Source organism: Geotrypetes seraphini, chromosome 6 (genome assembly GCF_902459505.1).
Source record: "Geotrypetes seraphini chromosome 6, aGeoSer1.1, whole genome shotgun sequence".
NCBI lineage: Eukaryota > Metazoa > Chordata > Amphibia > Gymnophiona > Dermophiidae > Geotrypetes > Geotrypetes seraphini.
Genome location: NC_047089.1, coordinates 65247779 through 65264972, shown reverse-complemented (window position 1 = coordinate 65264972; position 17194 = coordinate 65247779). Strand labels below are relative to the sequence as shown.

The 17194-nt window shown below is 43.9% G+C and overlaps 1 protein-coding gene across 1 annotated transcript in view; it reads right to left on the bottom strand.

Moving 5' to 3' along the window:
* Nucleotides 1-14333, bottom strand: part of SIAH3 (siah E3 ubiquitin protein ligase family member 3) — a 69662-nt gene extending 55329 nt beyond the window's left edge. Inside the window, exon 1 of the mRNA XM_033947412.1 lies at nt 14199-14333. Coding sequence (XP_033803303.1) covers nt 14199-14333 — 135 coding nt within the window. The remainder of the gene's footprint in view (nt 1-14198) is intronic.
* Between the last annotated feature and the right edge of the window lie 2861 nt (nt 14334-17194).

Genomic DNA, 17194 nt, shown 5'->3' with positions numbered 1-17194 from the left:
GGAAATAAGGGTGCATCTTATGGAGCAAATATCACCCCCCTACCCCTGGGACATGTTTATAATCCCGGCAGGCCTGTTCCTGATCCTTGGAGGCGGCTTTCGGCTTTGGCGTTGTGTAACAGCTTGCTTCCGCAGATCGTTGGCCCGTATCTTATGGTGCATTTGGGTTCGGGTGCCAATCAGCGTGGGGGTGGCTACCAGAAGTGTGGCTCGCCGTGACTCCGTGGGTAATGCGGTCTGGGCTGTCATCGGGGGTGGATCGGACAGACATTGCATGCGGACCTGACTCAAATATATCTGCTCAAATATACTTCTCCAAAGATTGTCAAAGAGGCACTAGAGGGCGTCATTTGAGTTAAAGTGGAAGCAGGAAACAGGTGGTACAGCTGCTGGTTCTCTCTCTCTCACCTGGTGGAAGAAGAAACTAGAGTTTCTTTTCTCAAGATAGTATCTGTAAATATGTTAGATCTGTGCACATATACACTCTCTTAGTTATCATGCCTACTTAGCAAGAAAACATTATGGTAAGTTTTATTATAAAAAAAATTTTTGTGGTCGGCCTATTCAGATATTTTCTGATGTGGCACGGTCCACTCAACTATGAGGGAAAGAATTTTTAAAGTTGAATGATAGGATAACAGTGACTGGAGGTTCCTTTATCTTCAGTTCCCTTGTAAATGTGTGGTTCAATAGGTTTGCACAGATTGCACAGAAAGTCATGGGATAGGAGGTAAAGACTTATTATGGATTAAGAACTGGTTGCAAGAAAACCGAGAGTAGGTTTAAATGGTCAATATTCTCAGTAGAGAAGGGTAAATAGTGGGGTTCAAAAATATATATGCAGGAACCAGAGAGATCAATCTACATACCATACACACTATCTCTCTGTTGCACACTTTTCATATTTTAAAGTATGGACCAGTCATCAGTGCTCTCAAATAGTTGTTCAAAAGGTAGAATATTGCTGTCTTCACTGGTCCGCTTCCGCCACTGTCCGCCAGCAATATTCTACCTTTTGAAAAACTATCTGAACATTCCTTGCCTAAGCTAAGTTTTATTTTATTTTGATCAACAACTATTGAGGGTCAGAACGCTAGGCAGGAGGGGGAGGAAGGCCGATGAGGTTGTTTCCCTTTCTAGTGCGGCTGTTGAGTTAACTGCTGGGGATCTGAGGCCCCTCCTCTAAGTAATTTTTGATGATTTAAGATTTAAAGAATTAGAGATAAGTGTAATGTGAGAGCACTGACGACTGGTCCATACTTTAAAATATGAAAAGTGTGCAGCAGAGAGATAGTGTGTATGGTAAATAGTGGGGTTCCCCAGGGATCTGTGCTGGAACCACTGCTTTTTAACATATTTATCAATGATCTAGAGATGTGAATAACTAGTGAGATAATTAAATTTGCTGATGACACAAAGTTGTTCAAAGTTGTTAAACTGCAAGAGGATTGTGAAAAATTGCAAGCGGACCTTGGGAGACAGGGCATCAAAATAGCTGATGATGTTTAGGCTTGGATTTTCTAACTGGCGCCAATGTTTTAGGTGCTGGTAGGTGCCCAAACTCAGTATAAAAACAAACAAACCCAAAACCACACACCATTTAAACCAGGGGTCTCAAAGTCCCTCCTTGAGGGCCGCAATCCAGTCGGGTTTTCAGGATTTCCCCAATGAATATGCATGAGATCTATGTGCATGCACTGCTTTTCAATACATATTCATTGGGGAAATCCTGAAAACACGACTGGATTGCGACCCTCAAGGAGGGACTTTGAGATCCCTGATTTAAACTATGTTTTTAACTGACTTTCAAGGCGCCTAGCAGCGCCTAAAAAATCAGCTCCAGAATTGTGCCTCTGTAGACGCTTTAGGCTGCCTAACACTACCGTTGGTTAGCTAACATTTGAAGTGGCATTAGGTGGCATGACGCACTTATGGAGGTGCAATTCACATCACAGGTAGGTGCCAGAAATGTAGGCCTTCAAAACCCTGGCCTACATTTTTGGCTCCTACCTTTGCCGGAGGTGTGATTCTATGCCCGGTGCCGTTGCATGATTGACATGCGATTGGCAGCTGCTTTTAAGGCAGCCACCAACTACGGCACCAGTTACAGAATCTGGGCCTTAAAGTGAGCAAGTACAGTGATACATGTGGCAAAGAAGACCCAAAAGTATAGCTATGTGATGCAGGGTTCCACATTAGGACTTACCACCCAGGAAAAAGGATCTAGGTATTATCGTTGAGGATGCGTTGAAACCCTCAGCTCAGAGTGTGGCAGCAGCAGCTAAGAAGGCAAATAGAATGTTAGGAATGATCAGGAAAGGAATGGAAAACAAAGATGAAAATGTTTGTTTCGCTCTATGATACAGCTGCACCTCGAATACTGTGTGCAATTCTGGTCACCGTATCTTCAAAAAGATATAGCGGAATTAAAAAAGATACAGAGAAAAGTGCTGAAAACGATAAAAGGGATGGGATGATATCCCTATGAGAAAAGGCTAAAACGGCTAGGGCACTTCAGCTTGGAGAAGAGGGAAGATATTACAGAGGTCTATAAAATACTGAGTGAAGTGGAAAGGGTAGATGTGAATCGCTTGTTTACCGTTTCCAAAAATACTAGGACTAGGGATATGCGATGAAGCTACTAAGTAGCAGATTTAAAACACACCGTCGAAAATATTTCTTTACTCAACGGAGAATGTGTTGAAATCAGTTAGCAGGGTTTAAAAAAGGTATGGATAATTTTCTTAAAAAGAAGTCCACAGGCCATTATTGAGATGGCTTGGGGAAATCTACTGCTTATTCCTAGGATAAGCAGCATAAACTCTGTTTTACTACTTGGGATCTAACTAGGTACTTGGGACCTGGGTTGGCCACTGTTGGAAACAGGATACTGGGCTTGATGGACCTTCGGTCTGTTTCAGTATGGCAAGTCAGTGTGCTTACTGACACTTCGATTAGCAATGCTGCTCTTGTGCTCACTGCAATATTCTTGCCGCATCAAGGGTTCCAAAATTGATGGGTGGACTAGTCGCTGGCATCGATGCATAGCATCCCAAGGGGAGTACTTTGAAGGTGACCAAAGTGATTTTCAGCAACGAGGTATGTAGCATTTTTTCGTGAACTCAATTGTCAGACCTCGTAGTACAGCAGGTGTATCAAACATGCGGTCTATGGGGAAATTCTATGCGCATGCCAAATTTGACATCTGTTTAATTACATAGTGTAAATTTAGCTGCTAAGTAATTGTAATGGGAAGAACAGGGAGGATGAATATTGTAGTGTGGCCCGTTGATGTATGTGGAGCTACCATAGTGGCTCATCATTAGCCCTGAATTTGACATACGTGGAGTAGAGCATCTAATAAAGATTTTGGGTCTGATATTTATCAAAATATAACGGATGCCTTAGCATTGAGCACACGCTAAATCGGTTAGCGCCTTAATAAAAGGGCCCCATAATTGGGAAGGAAGGCTTCTCCCTGGTTAAATCTCGCTGACTGAGCCAAAACTGGATACTCACTAGTATTTACCAGGATAGAACCCCTGAATATGCAGGAAGACTGCTCCGTCGCTATCTAGGCAGAGTCAGAACAAATCTGGAAGTTTCCTGGGCACCACTGATACTGAGTGCTAGTGCCTGGGGAAATCTCCGGGCAAGTAGGACGGCTTGGAAGGACAGCTACGCAGGCGCTGGCACCCAGATAATTTCCAGCAGCCAGCCAAACCTGAATATTCAGTGCTGGTGCTGGATTAGGCCCCGCATCAACTATCTGGGCCCAATTTAATCTGCAGCGATCAGCATTTATAAAAACACTGCCTGCCATGGACTGACTGTTGGCTGATTTAGTCTCTATGCTTAGGCCAGCTCTCTTTTAAAAATATCTTCCACTCTTTAGTCATTTCAAAAGTCAGTTTATGGAGTGTCTAAGTTACTACTGAACCTGGTAATGGATAATGGTAAACAGGGCTCCTAATCAATAATGCACCTAGTGCATTTATTTTAAAAGCGTTTTTATAGCTTGTACTTAAATGTTTGCCAGGTCCTTTGGATGTGTTATTTAACAAGGAACGTGTGCACACATATCTCTACTTGTGCAGGCAGTGTTGAAAAGACTGCTCTACTTTAGGCAGGAGCTGCTAAAACCTTAGGGCTCTGGCAGATAAGAATGCAGTGCAGCAGTAGCTAGACATAACAACCAGAGATGTGGGCTTTATCAAAAAGAGCAAATATCCAGTGGATACCCTATCAGAGCAGACTTCACATCCAGTCAAGGGTGCCAGTTCCCGGAAAATGTAATCTGCCCTCGGTAGAGAGAACTGATTGCGGGGGGGGGATTTGGACACGCAAGCCAACACTGATTTTACTCTAGCCTCGTGCAAAGTAACTTTTTATGCTTGCTCTCTGTGAGCTGCCATACCCCCCCCCCCCCCGATGGCTGGGTAACAGCAACAAAGGCCCAATAGTGGCAAAGATACCCCGGATAGCACTTAGGAGTACTCAAAAACATTGGAGACGCAGTCCCATTTATAATACCAGGTGAAGGCTGTATGGCGTTTCCTATTACATTGTAATGTTATAATATCAATGCAAATGCCACTGATTTGCACTTAGGAGTATCCAGGAACAATGAAGACGCAGTCCCATTTGTAATATTAAATGAAGGCTGTTTGAGGTATTCTGTTACATTGTGATGTCATAATATCAATGCACATGAACTGTCATCTATTGTACACAGTGTAGATTGCAAATACTTGGGGGTAACTGTATAAAGGACAGCTATAAAAAATTTCTCCAAAAAAAGCACCTATTTTTTAAAGGCAACTTGGTGCTTATGTGTCTTGATAAAATAGGATCTAGGGGGAAATTCTACAAGGAGACACCTAAAAATTGTATTCTTTTTTTAATGTGTTATAGACATTCATGTATGTAAGTGGCCACTTATAATATTGACTATCTGAAAAATATAACCCTTTCCCAGGATTCTATAAAGGTTGCCCAAATTTGATCCATGCACAAACTAATTAGTTAATGAACCATTAACAATCAATTATTGATGTTAACTGACACTAATTAGGACTTGTACGTGGGTCTGCCTATGCGCTGTTCTATAGCTGCATGCCTACATGGTCTCGGACACCACTCAAAATTTAGGCACAGTGTTATAATAAAGGGTCATTTACATGGCTAGCTGCCATTGGTTGCATGCCAGCATTTACACCAGGTCTCAGCAGATGTAAGTCCTCACGTCCAAAGTTGAGAGCAGGAATCTGCGCTTTGTGCTACTCTGTAAAGATTGCTTAGCACAACGTGACCTTTACAGAATTGGCGCTTTGCAAGGGTTATTTATAAGTTTGCTTGCCGTTGCTTCAAAACCATAACAGGTTCATCCCCAATTTATCTATCTCATCATTTCGCATTTCCAGGCACAACTTGTACACATAGGCCCCGATTCCTCAAAGTGCATCCCGATTGTAGGCAGCTGTATGCGTCCTACAGTTGTCTAATCAGCCAATTGGAAGGCACGTGTTCTAAAAAAATGCTCCCCAGCCAGGCCACCTATATTGAAGGTGCTTCCGGGAGCCTAGGGAGGCCCGCAAACCCGCCTAAGCTCACCTACAGCTAGGCGGTAGCCTTAGGCGAACTTAGGCGGCCCTATGCGTCTCCCTAGTAGAGCGGGAGACGCTTACTATGTAGGCCAGCAAAATGCTGGCCTACATGGCAAGTAGACGCGGCCGCTATACTTAATCGCGGCAAGGGATCTCCCTGCCGCAATTAGTATAGCAGCTACGGCTACAGCTGCCAATCTCCCCTCTCCCCCTCGACGATCGCGGCAGGAGGGTGCCCAACCCCTGCTGCCCACAGAACCCCACGATCGCCGGCAGGAAGGTGCTCAACCCTTCCTGCCGGTAGATCCCCCCTACCCCCGACGATCGCAGCAGTGTTGAGCACCTTCCTGCCGGCAATCGTGGGGTTCTGTGGGCAGGAGGGGGTTGGGCACCATCCTGCCATGATTGTCGAGGGGGAGAGGGGAGACTGGCGGCCGTAGCCGCGGCCGCTATACTAATCACGGCAGGGCGATCCCTTGCCATGCTTAAGTATAGCTGCTGCGTCTAAAATGACCCGATTCTGTAACCAGCGTCTGCAACATGGACGTCAGTTACAGAATCGGGTGTAGTTTGGGCGGGTGTAGGCTCGATTCTGTATAGGACGCCCGGGACGGGCGTCCTATACAGAATCTGGGCCGTAGTGCCTACTTTTCGCTTTCCCATCCTTGAAGAGATTCCTCGATAGAACATTATCATTCCAAGCAGGCAAATGGAATAAACGTTTAACCAACTTTATCTCAAACGCTCTTTCTTACCAAACTTTTAGGAAGTCAATCAAAACTTATCTCTTTGACAAATTTCTCTGACTCCATTTCTGCCATGATGTACTTCTAAAACACTTCCAGGAAAAATTTGATTAATCTTACCATGCTAATGTAATTTTGAAAGTTTGTATACAGCCTCTTCCTCTGTAAAACACTCTGAACTGTTTGTGATATTGCGGTATATAAAAATAAAGTTATTATTATTATTATTATCTTAATGATGTCTTAACTTTGGGTACCATTTATTGAATCTGGCCCACCATGATTTGTTGGCATATACTTGATTAAGAGTGACTTAGGGCTCCTTGTACTAAGCTGCGATAGCGTTTTAGCGCACGCAGGATTTTAGCGCGTGCTAAACCCGCACTATGCGGCTAGAACTAATGCAAGCTCAATGCTGCGTGCTAAGCGTGCGCTAAAACCGCTATCACAGCTTAGTAAAAGGAGTCCTTAATGTATATATTGATTTAGATTTGCTGGAATATATTTGTGTTTTGTGGGACAGAGTGGAATATAATTTTTTTTAAATAAATAAGTATGCATATAAATTACAGAAAACTATATTTTATGAACAATCTGGCTAGCCTCTCGGGCTGCTGTAAATGATAGTATGTTTTATTCCCCTTTCACTAGTATTCTACAAAGAAAAGTATGCATCTACTTTTCTTTATTAAATAAGCTTGAAATAAGCACCTGCTTCCCCTCTTATCCTAGGTGCTCCGTTATTGAATTACCCCATAGAGCAGAAATGCACATCTGCTCTAAGGTAGGTATAAATGTTTGCATGTACTCCATGTATGCACATGCATATTTTATAAAGTTCTGCAATTATGACCCAGCTCTACCCAAAACTACACAGCTCATGTTAAAGTACAGGCAGTCTCCGGGTTAAGAGCGGGTTCTGATTTTTAAACCGTCTTTAAGTTGAATTTCTATATAACTGAGATCCTACTATTCTTCCCACCTTCTCCACCTCTATGAGGCCCCTCTTACATTCCTTTCCATCCATCCCACTGTTCCCTCTCCACCACCACATCCAAAATTAATCCCTCTCATCTTTCTTCCCCATGCATCTCTACCTCACTCCTCTCCCACCACCATGTCCAATGATTCTCTCTCCCTCCCTATGCCCAACAATTCTCCTCTTTCTTCATCTCCCCCTGTACACCATCTCTCTTTCCATCTCACACAGAAACCCAATTCTCCCTTTCTATTCCTTCCCACACCTCAGCATCTCTTTCCCTCACTCCCTCCATTCTTCCATCCTATGGCTCATGCTCCCCTACCTCCCTCCATTCTGTGTCCCAAGTTCATGCCCCCTCCCTCCTTCCTTTCGTCCTTTGTCCGAAGTTTGTGCTCCCTCCCTCCCGAGTCACAACACACCCCTCTCTCTCCCTCTCGAGTTCCAATGCGACCTTCTCCCTCCCTCCATTCTTTGCCTAAGATCAACAAATCAACATCTTCTCACAGTCCCTTCTTTAAAGGTAATCAATACAAAGGAGAAATGAAATATTTTCGGTCACAGCACCCCAGCAATGGAATCACTTACCTATTCATCTCTGGGAAGAAACAATTTTAGAATGATTTAAAAGTTCATTAAAAAGCTTCCTCTTCAGAGATGCTTTCGGAAATTAGCTTAAGATAAAACCTCTGATCTCTTTTGGCCTGCCATTAATGCTGTAATTTTGAAGAATAGGCACTTCTAGCCAACAGGGTTCCCCGCCCTTCATGTTTTTTTCCTTAATTGTTCTTTTCTTTTTGAAATTGTAATTCGACCCTTTTCCCCTCCCTTTCAAGTAAGATGTCTCTAGTTAGTCCATTGTATGTCTCAATGTGAAAAATTTTAATGTACATCACTTTGAATTTATTATAAAAGAGGGTTTTTTTTCTAATATGTTTATTAGCAATTGCAACAGAGGTCATAAAACCAGCAAACAAATACAAAGAAGAACTATGGAAAATAGGGAAATCAGAAACATGAAAAGTGATACGAACAGGGAAGTCAGAAACATGAAAAGTAATAAAATTTGAACTTGAAACTTGACTTGGAGTATGTGCCTTCCTCTGGCGGGTATTTACTTTCTTCTGGCCAGCTCTCTCCTTCCTGCTTCAGTCGTTTCTCTGCACAAAGCCATGGGAGGCGGCTTCTATGCGTGTCCCGCGGCTGAGCTGGAAGCCTTCCCGTTGGAGGAATCTCCTCCCACATCACAGGGAAGGCTTAAGGCTCAGCCGCCGGATGCACGTAGGAGCTGCCACCCACGGCTTTGTGCAGAGAAAGGACTGCAGTTGGAAGGAAAATGGAGCAGGCCAGAAGAAGGTAAAGACCCACTGGTGGGAGGCACTTACTTGGGGCACAAAAAGGAGAGAGGGAGGGAAAGAGAGGGTCGTGTTGGAACTTGGGAGGAAGATAGAAGGTCATGTTGAGACACCGAAGGTAGAACAGGATCCCCTGTTCGTAAGTACGAGTCCGACATAAGTCGTATGTTAATAAAACGGGGACTGCCTGTACAGTAGGAACTCTCAGTACACCTAAGGGTTGATATTTACGAGATATTCAGCTTGGGGCACTGAGCAGCTTTTAGGCTGCTTCCAGCCACAGGCCAACTCTACCCTGGACCTTCAATGCAGCAGTGAATATCCAGGTACGGTATGTCCACTGACCTGGAAATTAACTGGGTAGATCATGAATCATTTAGATGTGAACATTTATTTATTAACCAACTTTATGAAGAGATTCACCCAAGGCAGTGTACAGCAAGGTTTTTTTATTTGTTTGTTTTTTAATCAGGAACTCCTTTTCCCTATCTGCCCCAGCAGGCTCACAATCTAACTATGGTAACAATAAGAACATAAGAATTGCCACTGCTGGGTTAGACCAGTGGTCCATCATGCCCAGCAGTCCGCTCACGTGGTGGCACTGTGGTCAAAGACCAGTGTCCTAACTGAGACTAGCCCCACCAATGTACGTTCTTGTTCAGCAGGAATTTATCCAACTTTGTCTTGAATCCCTGGAGGGTGTTTTCCCCTATGACAGACTCCGGAAGAGCGTTCCAGTTTTCTACCACTCTCTGAGTGAAGAAGAACTTCCTTATGTTCGTACAGAATCTATCCCCTTTCAATTTTAGAGAGTGCCCTCTCGTTCTCTCTACCTTGGAGAGGGTGAACAACATGTCCTTATCTACTAAGTCTATCCCCTTCAGTACCTTGAATATTTTGATCATGTCCCTTCTCAATCTCCTCTGTTTGAGGGAAAAGAGGCCCAGTTTCTCTAATCTTTTGCTGTACGGCAGCTCCTCCAACCCCTTAACCATCTTAGTCGCTCTTCTCTGGATCCTTTCGAGTAGTACCGTGTCCTTCTTCATGTGTACTGCGACCAGTGCTGTACGCAGTACTCCAGGTGAGGGCGCACCATGGCCCAGTACAGCGGCATGATAACCTTCTCCGATCTGTTTGTGATCCCCTTCTTTATCATTCCTAGCATTCTGTTTGCCCTTTTCGCCGCCGCAAATTGTATGGATGGCTTAATTGACTTGTCGATCAGAACTCCCAAGTCCCTTTCCTGAGAGGTCTCTGCAAGTACCGCTCCGAACATCCTGTATTCGTGCATGAGATTTTTGTTACCGACATGCATCACTTTACACTTATCCACGTTGAACCTCATCTGCCATTTTGATTCCCTTTCCTCGAGCCTGATTGTGTCACGTTGCAGATCTTCGCAATCCCCCCTGCGTCTTCACTACTCTGAATAACTTTGTATCGTCTGCAAATTTAATTACCTCGCTCATCGTATCTATGTCCAGATCGTTTATAAAGATGTTGAAGAGCACGGATCCAAGCACTGAGCTCTGCGGCACCCCACTGGTGACGCTCTTCCAGTCCAAGTATTGTCCATTTACCCCCACTCTCTGTTTCCTATGCTCCAGCCAGTTTTTAATCCACGAGAGTATTTCACCCTCGATTCCATGGCTCGCAATTTTCCAAAGTAGTCATTCATGCGGAACCTTGTCGAACGCCTTCTAAAAGTCCAGATATACAATGTCGACCGGGTCGCCCTTGTCTATCTGCCTGTTTACTCCCTCAAAGAAGTGCAGCAAGTTTGTCAAACAAGATCTGCCTTTGCTGAAACTGTGCTGGCTGGTCCTCATCAGACCGTGTCCGTTAAGGCGATCAATGATGTGGTCCTTTATCAGCACCTCTACCATGTTTCCCAGTACCGAGGTCTGACTCACCGGTCTGTAGTTTCCCAGGTTAATTTTGCAAAATGCTGTGAAATTTTATCTTTTTTTAAGGATTATGATGTTATACTGTTATTGATGTTTGTTTATAGAATTGTGAATTTAATTATCTGTAACCCATTCTGGGCTTTTGGGGGAGGATGGGCACAAGAACTAAAGAAATAAGCATCTGGGTTAATGAAGGGTTAACTGATTTGCTCAGGGTAACAAGGAGCAGTGCTGGGATTAAACCCACAACCTTAAGATGTTGAGGCAGTAGCTCTATACACTAAGCCACTCCCCCACACCATTTACATGTGCATGCACCTGGCATAATTGTTTGTGCCCAACTTTATGCACTTCAATGCTGACTTACACTGGTATTTTGCAATGGCATCTTGGCTATATCATTGTTGCACATTGGTGCCAAGTTATAGAATTGCCCCAATAGGAGTAGATTCAGTAAATGGCACTCAAAATGTAACAGTATTCTATAATGGATGGGATTGGTGCCCAGTAGCGCGAGGATCCATTGATCACAAGGAGTTATACAAACTGAAACCAGGTATAAATTCCAGCACCCAAGTTGGATGTAGATCTACAAATTTCGAGGGAACGTCCCTGACTGCTCTTGCCCCTCTCATGGCCACGCCCCCTATGCAGAGTCATGTGGAAATGCGTAGAGGGGCATAATCAAAAGAAATGTTTAAGTCCACGCTTTGACACGCAGCTCCTGATTGGTAAAGCCTGACTTTAGTACAGGAAAAGGCGGTCGGAGCATACAGTGAGTGATTTCCTTCACTCGCCAGCGCTCCGGCTGCCCTCTCCAGTCTCCCCCATGAAAAACTGTTTGTGTTTTTTCAAGATTCGCGGGGGTTCCTGGAACGGAACCCCCGCGAATATCGGGGGAGTACTGTACATGAATGTCCACCGTTTAGGCACAAGCATTTATACCAGCTCTGTAGCTTCTGTAAGTGCACATGCACAACTTTTAAAAGTGCATATACCCTGTTAGGTTAGCATTCCATCAAGGAAAGTAGTTGCCTACATTCGTTTATAGAATAGGCTCTAGAGGCCAACCAAATTTGGGGTTTGATGTCATTTCCTCGCTGAAGCCAACATGAAATCGGTGTTGCTTTGGTTTCGGCTGAAAAGGCAAATGTGTTTTCAGTTGAAAAGTCTGTCCTAATTTTATGCACTGAGTTAACTAGGCACGGAACTGGATATCAGCCAGCGTACAGTTAACAACCAGGTCAGCGCACCACATACCTGGCTATTCAGTGCCGGGAGCTGCACATGCCCTAGCATTTAATATCTTTTGGTGTCTACAGGAAAAGACCTTGATGAATTAGGCTCTGAAGGATGTGTTTTCAAAGGTTTAGTTGGAATTTTCATTACTAAGAACAGGAGTTATGCAGTAGACTGGAAGATCCACCTAAGTGGATTTTCAGCTTCCTAAAAGCCTGCAACAGTTTCACAACTCACACACTTTTAGCTGCGGGAGTTGATTAGTGATTTGAGCTGCTGCCTCAGAAACCTGAGGTTGTAGATTCAATCCCTTTGCTGCTTCTTGTGACCTTAGGCAAGTCACCTAATCCTCCATTTGCCCAGGTACTATAGCTAGATTGCAAGCCTGACGGGACAGATAGAGAAAAACTGTTACTTGGTTGTAAACTGCCTAGACACCAAATAGTGGATATGTTGCAGCATATCAAGAATAATAATAATAACCATATGCAAGATGGGGGAAAGGAGTGGGAGATAGAAGCAGGCAGTGTCACAGGGTCTTGGATAAAAATTCTGTATATAAAGTAAAGATTCTAAAATGTCTAAGCATAGCCAACATGCTTTTTTGCATACACCATAATCTGAAATGACTCAAAAGGCACACAAGCTCTTTATACACTCAAAGGCACACAACGCAAGAAAATGTTTGACAACCTTCTGGCAACACAAGCAGCAAAAATCAACCATTCCATCTCCAATCTTATGACAATATCAGACAACTTCAAAACATTCAGAAAAGAAATCAAAACCCTGCTTTTCAAAAAATTCATCCAAATATCTTAACCCCTCCTCTTTTACCTCCAGAAGATTCACCTACCTTCAGATAACCTTCCCCCAAATTACCCACCTTAACACCTTCCAATTAAACAAATACCATAAATAGATTGTAACCTACCCTCTCTAACTGCATTCCATATGTATTTTTCATACAATTCTTCACTGTCAGTTTAATTTCCATCCTATAAGTTCACATAGAATTTTTCTTTTTTCAACCATCTTTATTTTCTCTTCTTTATTAATTTCCAGGTACTTTAGTTAGATTGTGAGCCTTCGGGACAGTAAGGGAATTTTTTAAGTACCTTCTTACTTCTCATTTATAATCTTAATGTATATTTTCTTCAAACCGCTTAGAACCTAACGGATGTGGCGGTATATAAGAAATAAATTACATTACATTACATTATCCAAGTAACAGTTGGACCTAGCAACACAAAACTGTGCATATAGGCTGGCTTTCGAAGATCAGGTTTGGTTTGTGCAAGCTGAAAAGCACACGTGCATTTGTTGTTAGGCATTTTAAAAATCCACTCTTTCCTATAACATGCCAGCAGTTAACAGACTAATCTTGGAGGTAAGGACTGGCCTAACGGTAGAGCTGCTTTCTCACCAGCCTGAGGTTGTGGGATCAAATCCCAGCACTACTCTTTGTGACCCTGGGCAAGTCACTCAATCCTCCATTGTCCCATGTAAACCACTTAGAATATGTAACCACAAAAAGGCAGCATACGAGTCCCTTTCCCTTTATACTTTAGAAATACATATCAGATTAGTAGATAATTGTTGAAGCTCTCTAAGATCAGAGCACTTAAGTTCCTCAATGACATGGGCATGAATAATAGTCCTGATTTTGAAACTGATATGAACACAGGGCTGAAAACAAACTGTGAAAGCCATACCTTCCACTCCTGTCCTAAATAAATTAGCACAGTAGAATGTATTCATGGTCCAATTCTGAAGTTCTACTGAGGTTCAGCTAACAAATGCATGATACCATGTATGTATCAAATAGATGGAAAGTACACAGTGTATATGCTAGAACTTTGCAGACAGAAACTCTCACCTCATGTTCATTTTCTCTCTGTGTCAAAATGCTGGTACTAAAAAGATTTGCTCTGAAAAGCTACTTAGTGTTCTCAATGAATGCATTAGAGCAGTCCACTATTTGACTGACACGTGCTATCACTGTATATTGCAGGGCTAAGTTATGAGTCAATGAAATTAGAACTCCTTCTGTTAAGAAGCAAAGTGCTGGAACACTTTTCCAGAGAAGTCCCTCCTTTCTCATGATCTCGCATCTGGTATATTTCTTTCAGTATTATTACAGAGATGTAATGTTATTCCTATGGCAGTCAGTCTTTGACAACATGAATCCAACTAATGCTAAAATATTTAGCAGGATAGTCATTGACTCCCTCCCTTTTCAATAGTTTCCAAGCAATATTCAAAGATCAAAAAAGAGACATGATTACTGCATCTTTCAGTTTTTAACCCTCATTTCCCCCCACAGTGAAAACATTTGAACAGAAAGTAGCAGCAAATGGACTCACCTTTAGGCTGTGCCGTGGGTTGACTACACAGACAAGTTGCCCAGCAGCCGAAAAGACTCTCTTAGCTTTGTAGTGCTGAAACCTAAGATGGATGAGATCTAAGACAGCTCCAAAGCACTGTGTGAAGAAAAGCATCACAACTTTTTTCACCCTCTTGCTAGAGAAAAGCAATGCAGTCCTGGAGGGGAGCCCTGGAGGGAGCACAACCCTGTATGCAGTACTCTCCTGCACAGCTTAGCATGCCTTCAGACTGGGCATCAAAATAAGATGCTTAGAATCTTGCAGCAGTGGGTCGGCCAATCAAAAGGACAGGAATGTTATCCTTGAGGTCCAGAGACAGCCAATAACAAATGGCTTCCTCTCCCCCCTCCCTAATAGAAACTCCCTGATGAATTGAAGCTGGTGGAGAATGTATTATTGAACATTACCATACATCAGCACATTGCATTTATCTTGTGATTACAGCCAGCTCCATGCAGCGCTGTGGACGGAAGCAGGCAGAATTGATTGCTTAATGTCTCCATTTATTAATTGGCTTAATTTAACATGAAAGCGCTCTTTAATCCGGAGGAAAAAAAAAAATTTGAATGAGAATTGGTGGAAAGCTGCTGCAAAGTGGTTAAGTCGATGAAGCTGCTCTGCATTTCACTTCTCGGAGCAGGTTTAGGGAGAATGAAATGTTTCTAGTGTAGGCAGAATTTTCAGCCTTTCGTGATGGGGAATGTGACAGCACTAAGGTTACATTTATGTTTCTCTCTGGATTAATGCCACTTAGATGCTTTCTCAGTCATATTTCTAATGATGTCTTGGAGAAATGCATTGCAGAGGAAGGAATACATCTTTATTGATACAAGTGTCAAAATATGCAGTGATCTGATGTTAGCACCATGAATATATATGATTGTCGCTTATTCTAAACATAATAAAATCCCTGATACATGCAGAGAAGAGCCACAAGGAGGGCAAAACGGCCTGTGAATCAAATAGAACCTTCAACAATTTGCATATAAGTGGGCACAAATTTGCTAATTAATCATTGGATTGTTCTAGACATGAAACATAAAAGGAATTAGGAGTGCACGTGCAAGTTAATTTGCCTTACTTGACTGTGAACAAGACATCACTTGATTTCAGACTACGAGTGAGAGCCTGTTCTAAGACATCAGAGTTAAGACACAGGAGAGTATCTTGTGCTGTAAGGGTGGTCTATGTTGGAAGTAAGAATCAGCTCCGATACCCATAGGGAGGAGCGATGGCAAATCGGCCGGAAGCCGTTGCCAATAGTCGCCGGGGGGGGGGGGGGGGGGCGGGGGGAGGAAGGGTAGATAAAAGAGGAGTGGGAGGGAGGACGCACCCCTTTTCAGCGACGCAAGAGATTAGAGAAGGAGGCAAGAGATTAGAGAAGGAGGCAGCATTTCCACCTCCTTATATCTCCATCGCCACCCTTCTGCTTGTTTTGCAATAAAACAATTTAACAACCGACAACAACAGAAATATTTCAAATAACTAACCGTCCTATTTTCAGGTAAGAATCTTCTGCCTGCAGCGGCCACGTGGCAGCGGCCCTCAATTTGCCTCCCGGCCCTCAACGCTGCGGGCACACGTGTGCCAACGCAGGCCCGATCTTCTGCAGCCCTGCGATCCGCCTCGCGTTTGTCATTCATCCCCTCCCTCGCACGCGATGTCCGACGTTGCTTTTCGTTCGCTGCCTCGCACGCGGATGGCGAGCCGCTGCCCCAAAGGGGGAGGGGGGGGGGGAGGACGCGGAGGGCGCTTTCGGCGGTTTCGGCCTGCCCGGGAGCATCTGATCCGCTTCCCGCCGGCAAGCCACTGCCCAGAAGAGGGTTAGGAGGGGGGGGGGGGGCCGGAGAGGGCGCATGCATGCTGGGGAGCATCTGCTCCGCTTCCTGCCGGCGAGCCCGGGGAGGTCGCGTTCATGCTGGCTGTGAGCATCTGCTCCGCTTCCTGCCGGCTAATATAAAAAAAAAAAAAAAACCTTAAGCCGGCGTTCTGCAGCGCGCTGCATTACTATCACGGGTCGCTCCCCCCCCCCCCTCACCCAGCGGGACTGTAGCCACTAGGGCAGGGAACAGTCCCAGCGATCCCGGCTTCAGGAGCCCGAGGGTGATTCTATAGACCACACACGTGGCCCCTCTCTGGGCTGTACCGGAGCTTCCACAGCCCTTTGGAGCCCGAGGGAGAGAAGGTTGACCACCCACGCGGCCCCTCTCTAGGCTGTGCCGTGGCCCGACTAAGGTAAGATTTTATTACCTGCTGTACTAGTATCCCATGCTATTGAATGCGATGTAATACTATATGCTGAAAGGCCATTCTATGCTACTCTGAGGCCTGGTATGCTTGGCATAAAGTCTATTACATGCTAGGATATGCGAGTGGCCACTATATGCTATTGCTGGCTATTAGATTCTCTTTACATGCTATTTTATGCTATTATATGCGATTGGCCATGCTCTTTACATGCTATTTTATGCTATTATATGCGATTGGCCATGCTCTTTACATGCTATTTTATGCTATTATATGCGATTGGCCATTATATGCTATTGCTGGCTATTGGATGCTCTTTACATGCTATTTTATGCTATTATATGCGATGCTATTGCTGGCTATTGGATGCTCTTTACATGCTATTTTATGCTATTATATGCGATTGGCCATTATATGCTATTGCGGGCTATCGGATGCTCTTTACATGCTATGTTATGCTATTGCTTGCTATTGTATGCTCTTTACATGCTATTTTACGCTATTATATGCGATTGGCCATTATATGCTATGGCTGGCTAGGGTATGCTCTTTACATGCAATTTTCTGCTATTATATGCGATTGGCCATGCTCTTTACATGCTTTTCTGCTATTATATGCGATTGGCCATTATATGCTATTGCTTGCTTACAAAGGCGCTGGTCTCCAGCTGGACTTCTCGGAGGGCATGACGGCTTTAGTCCTTTTGCATCTTATGCTGCTTATAGGG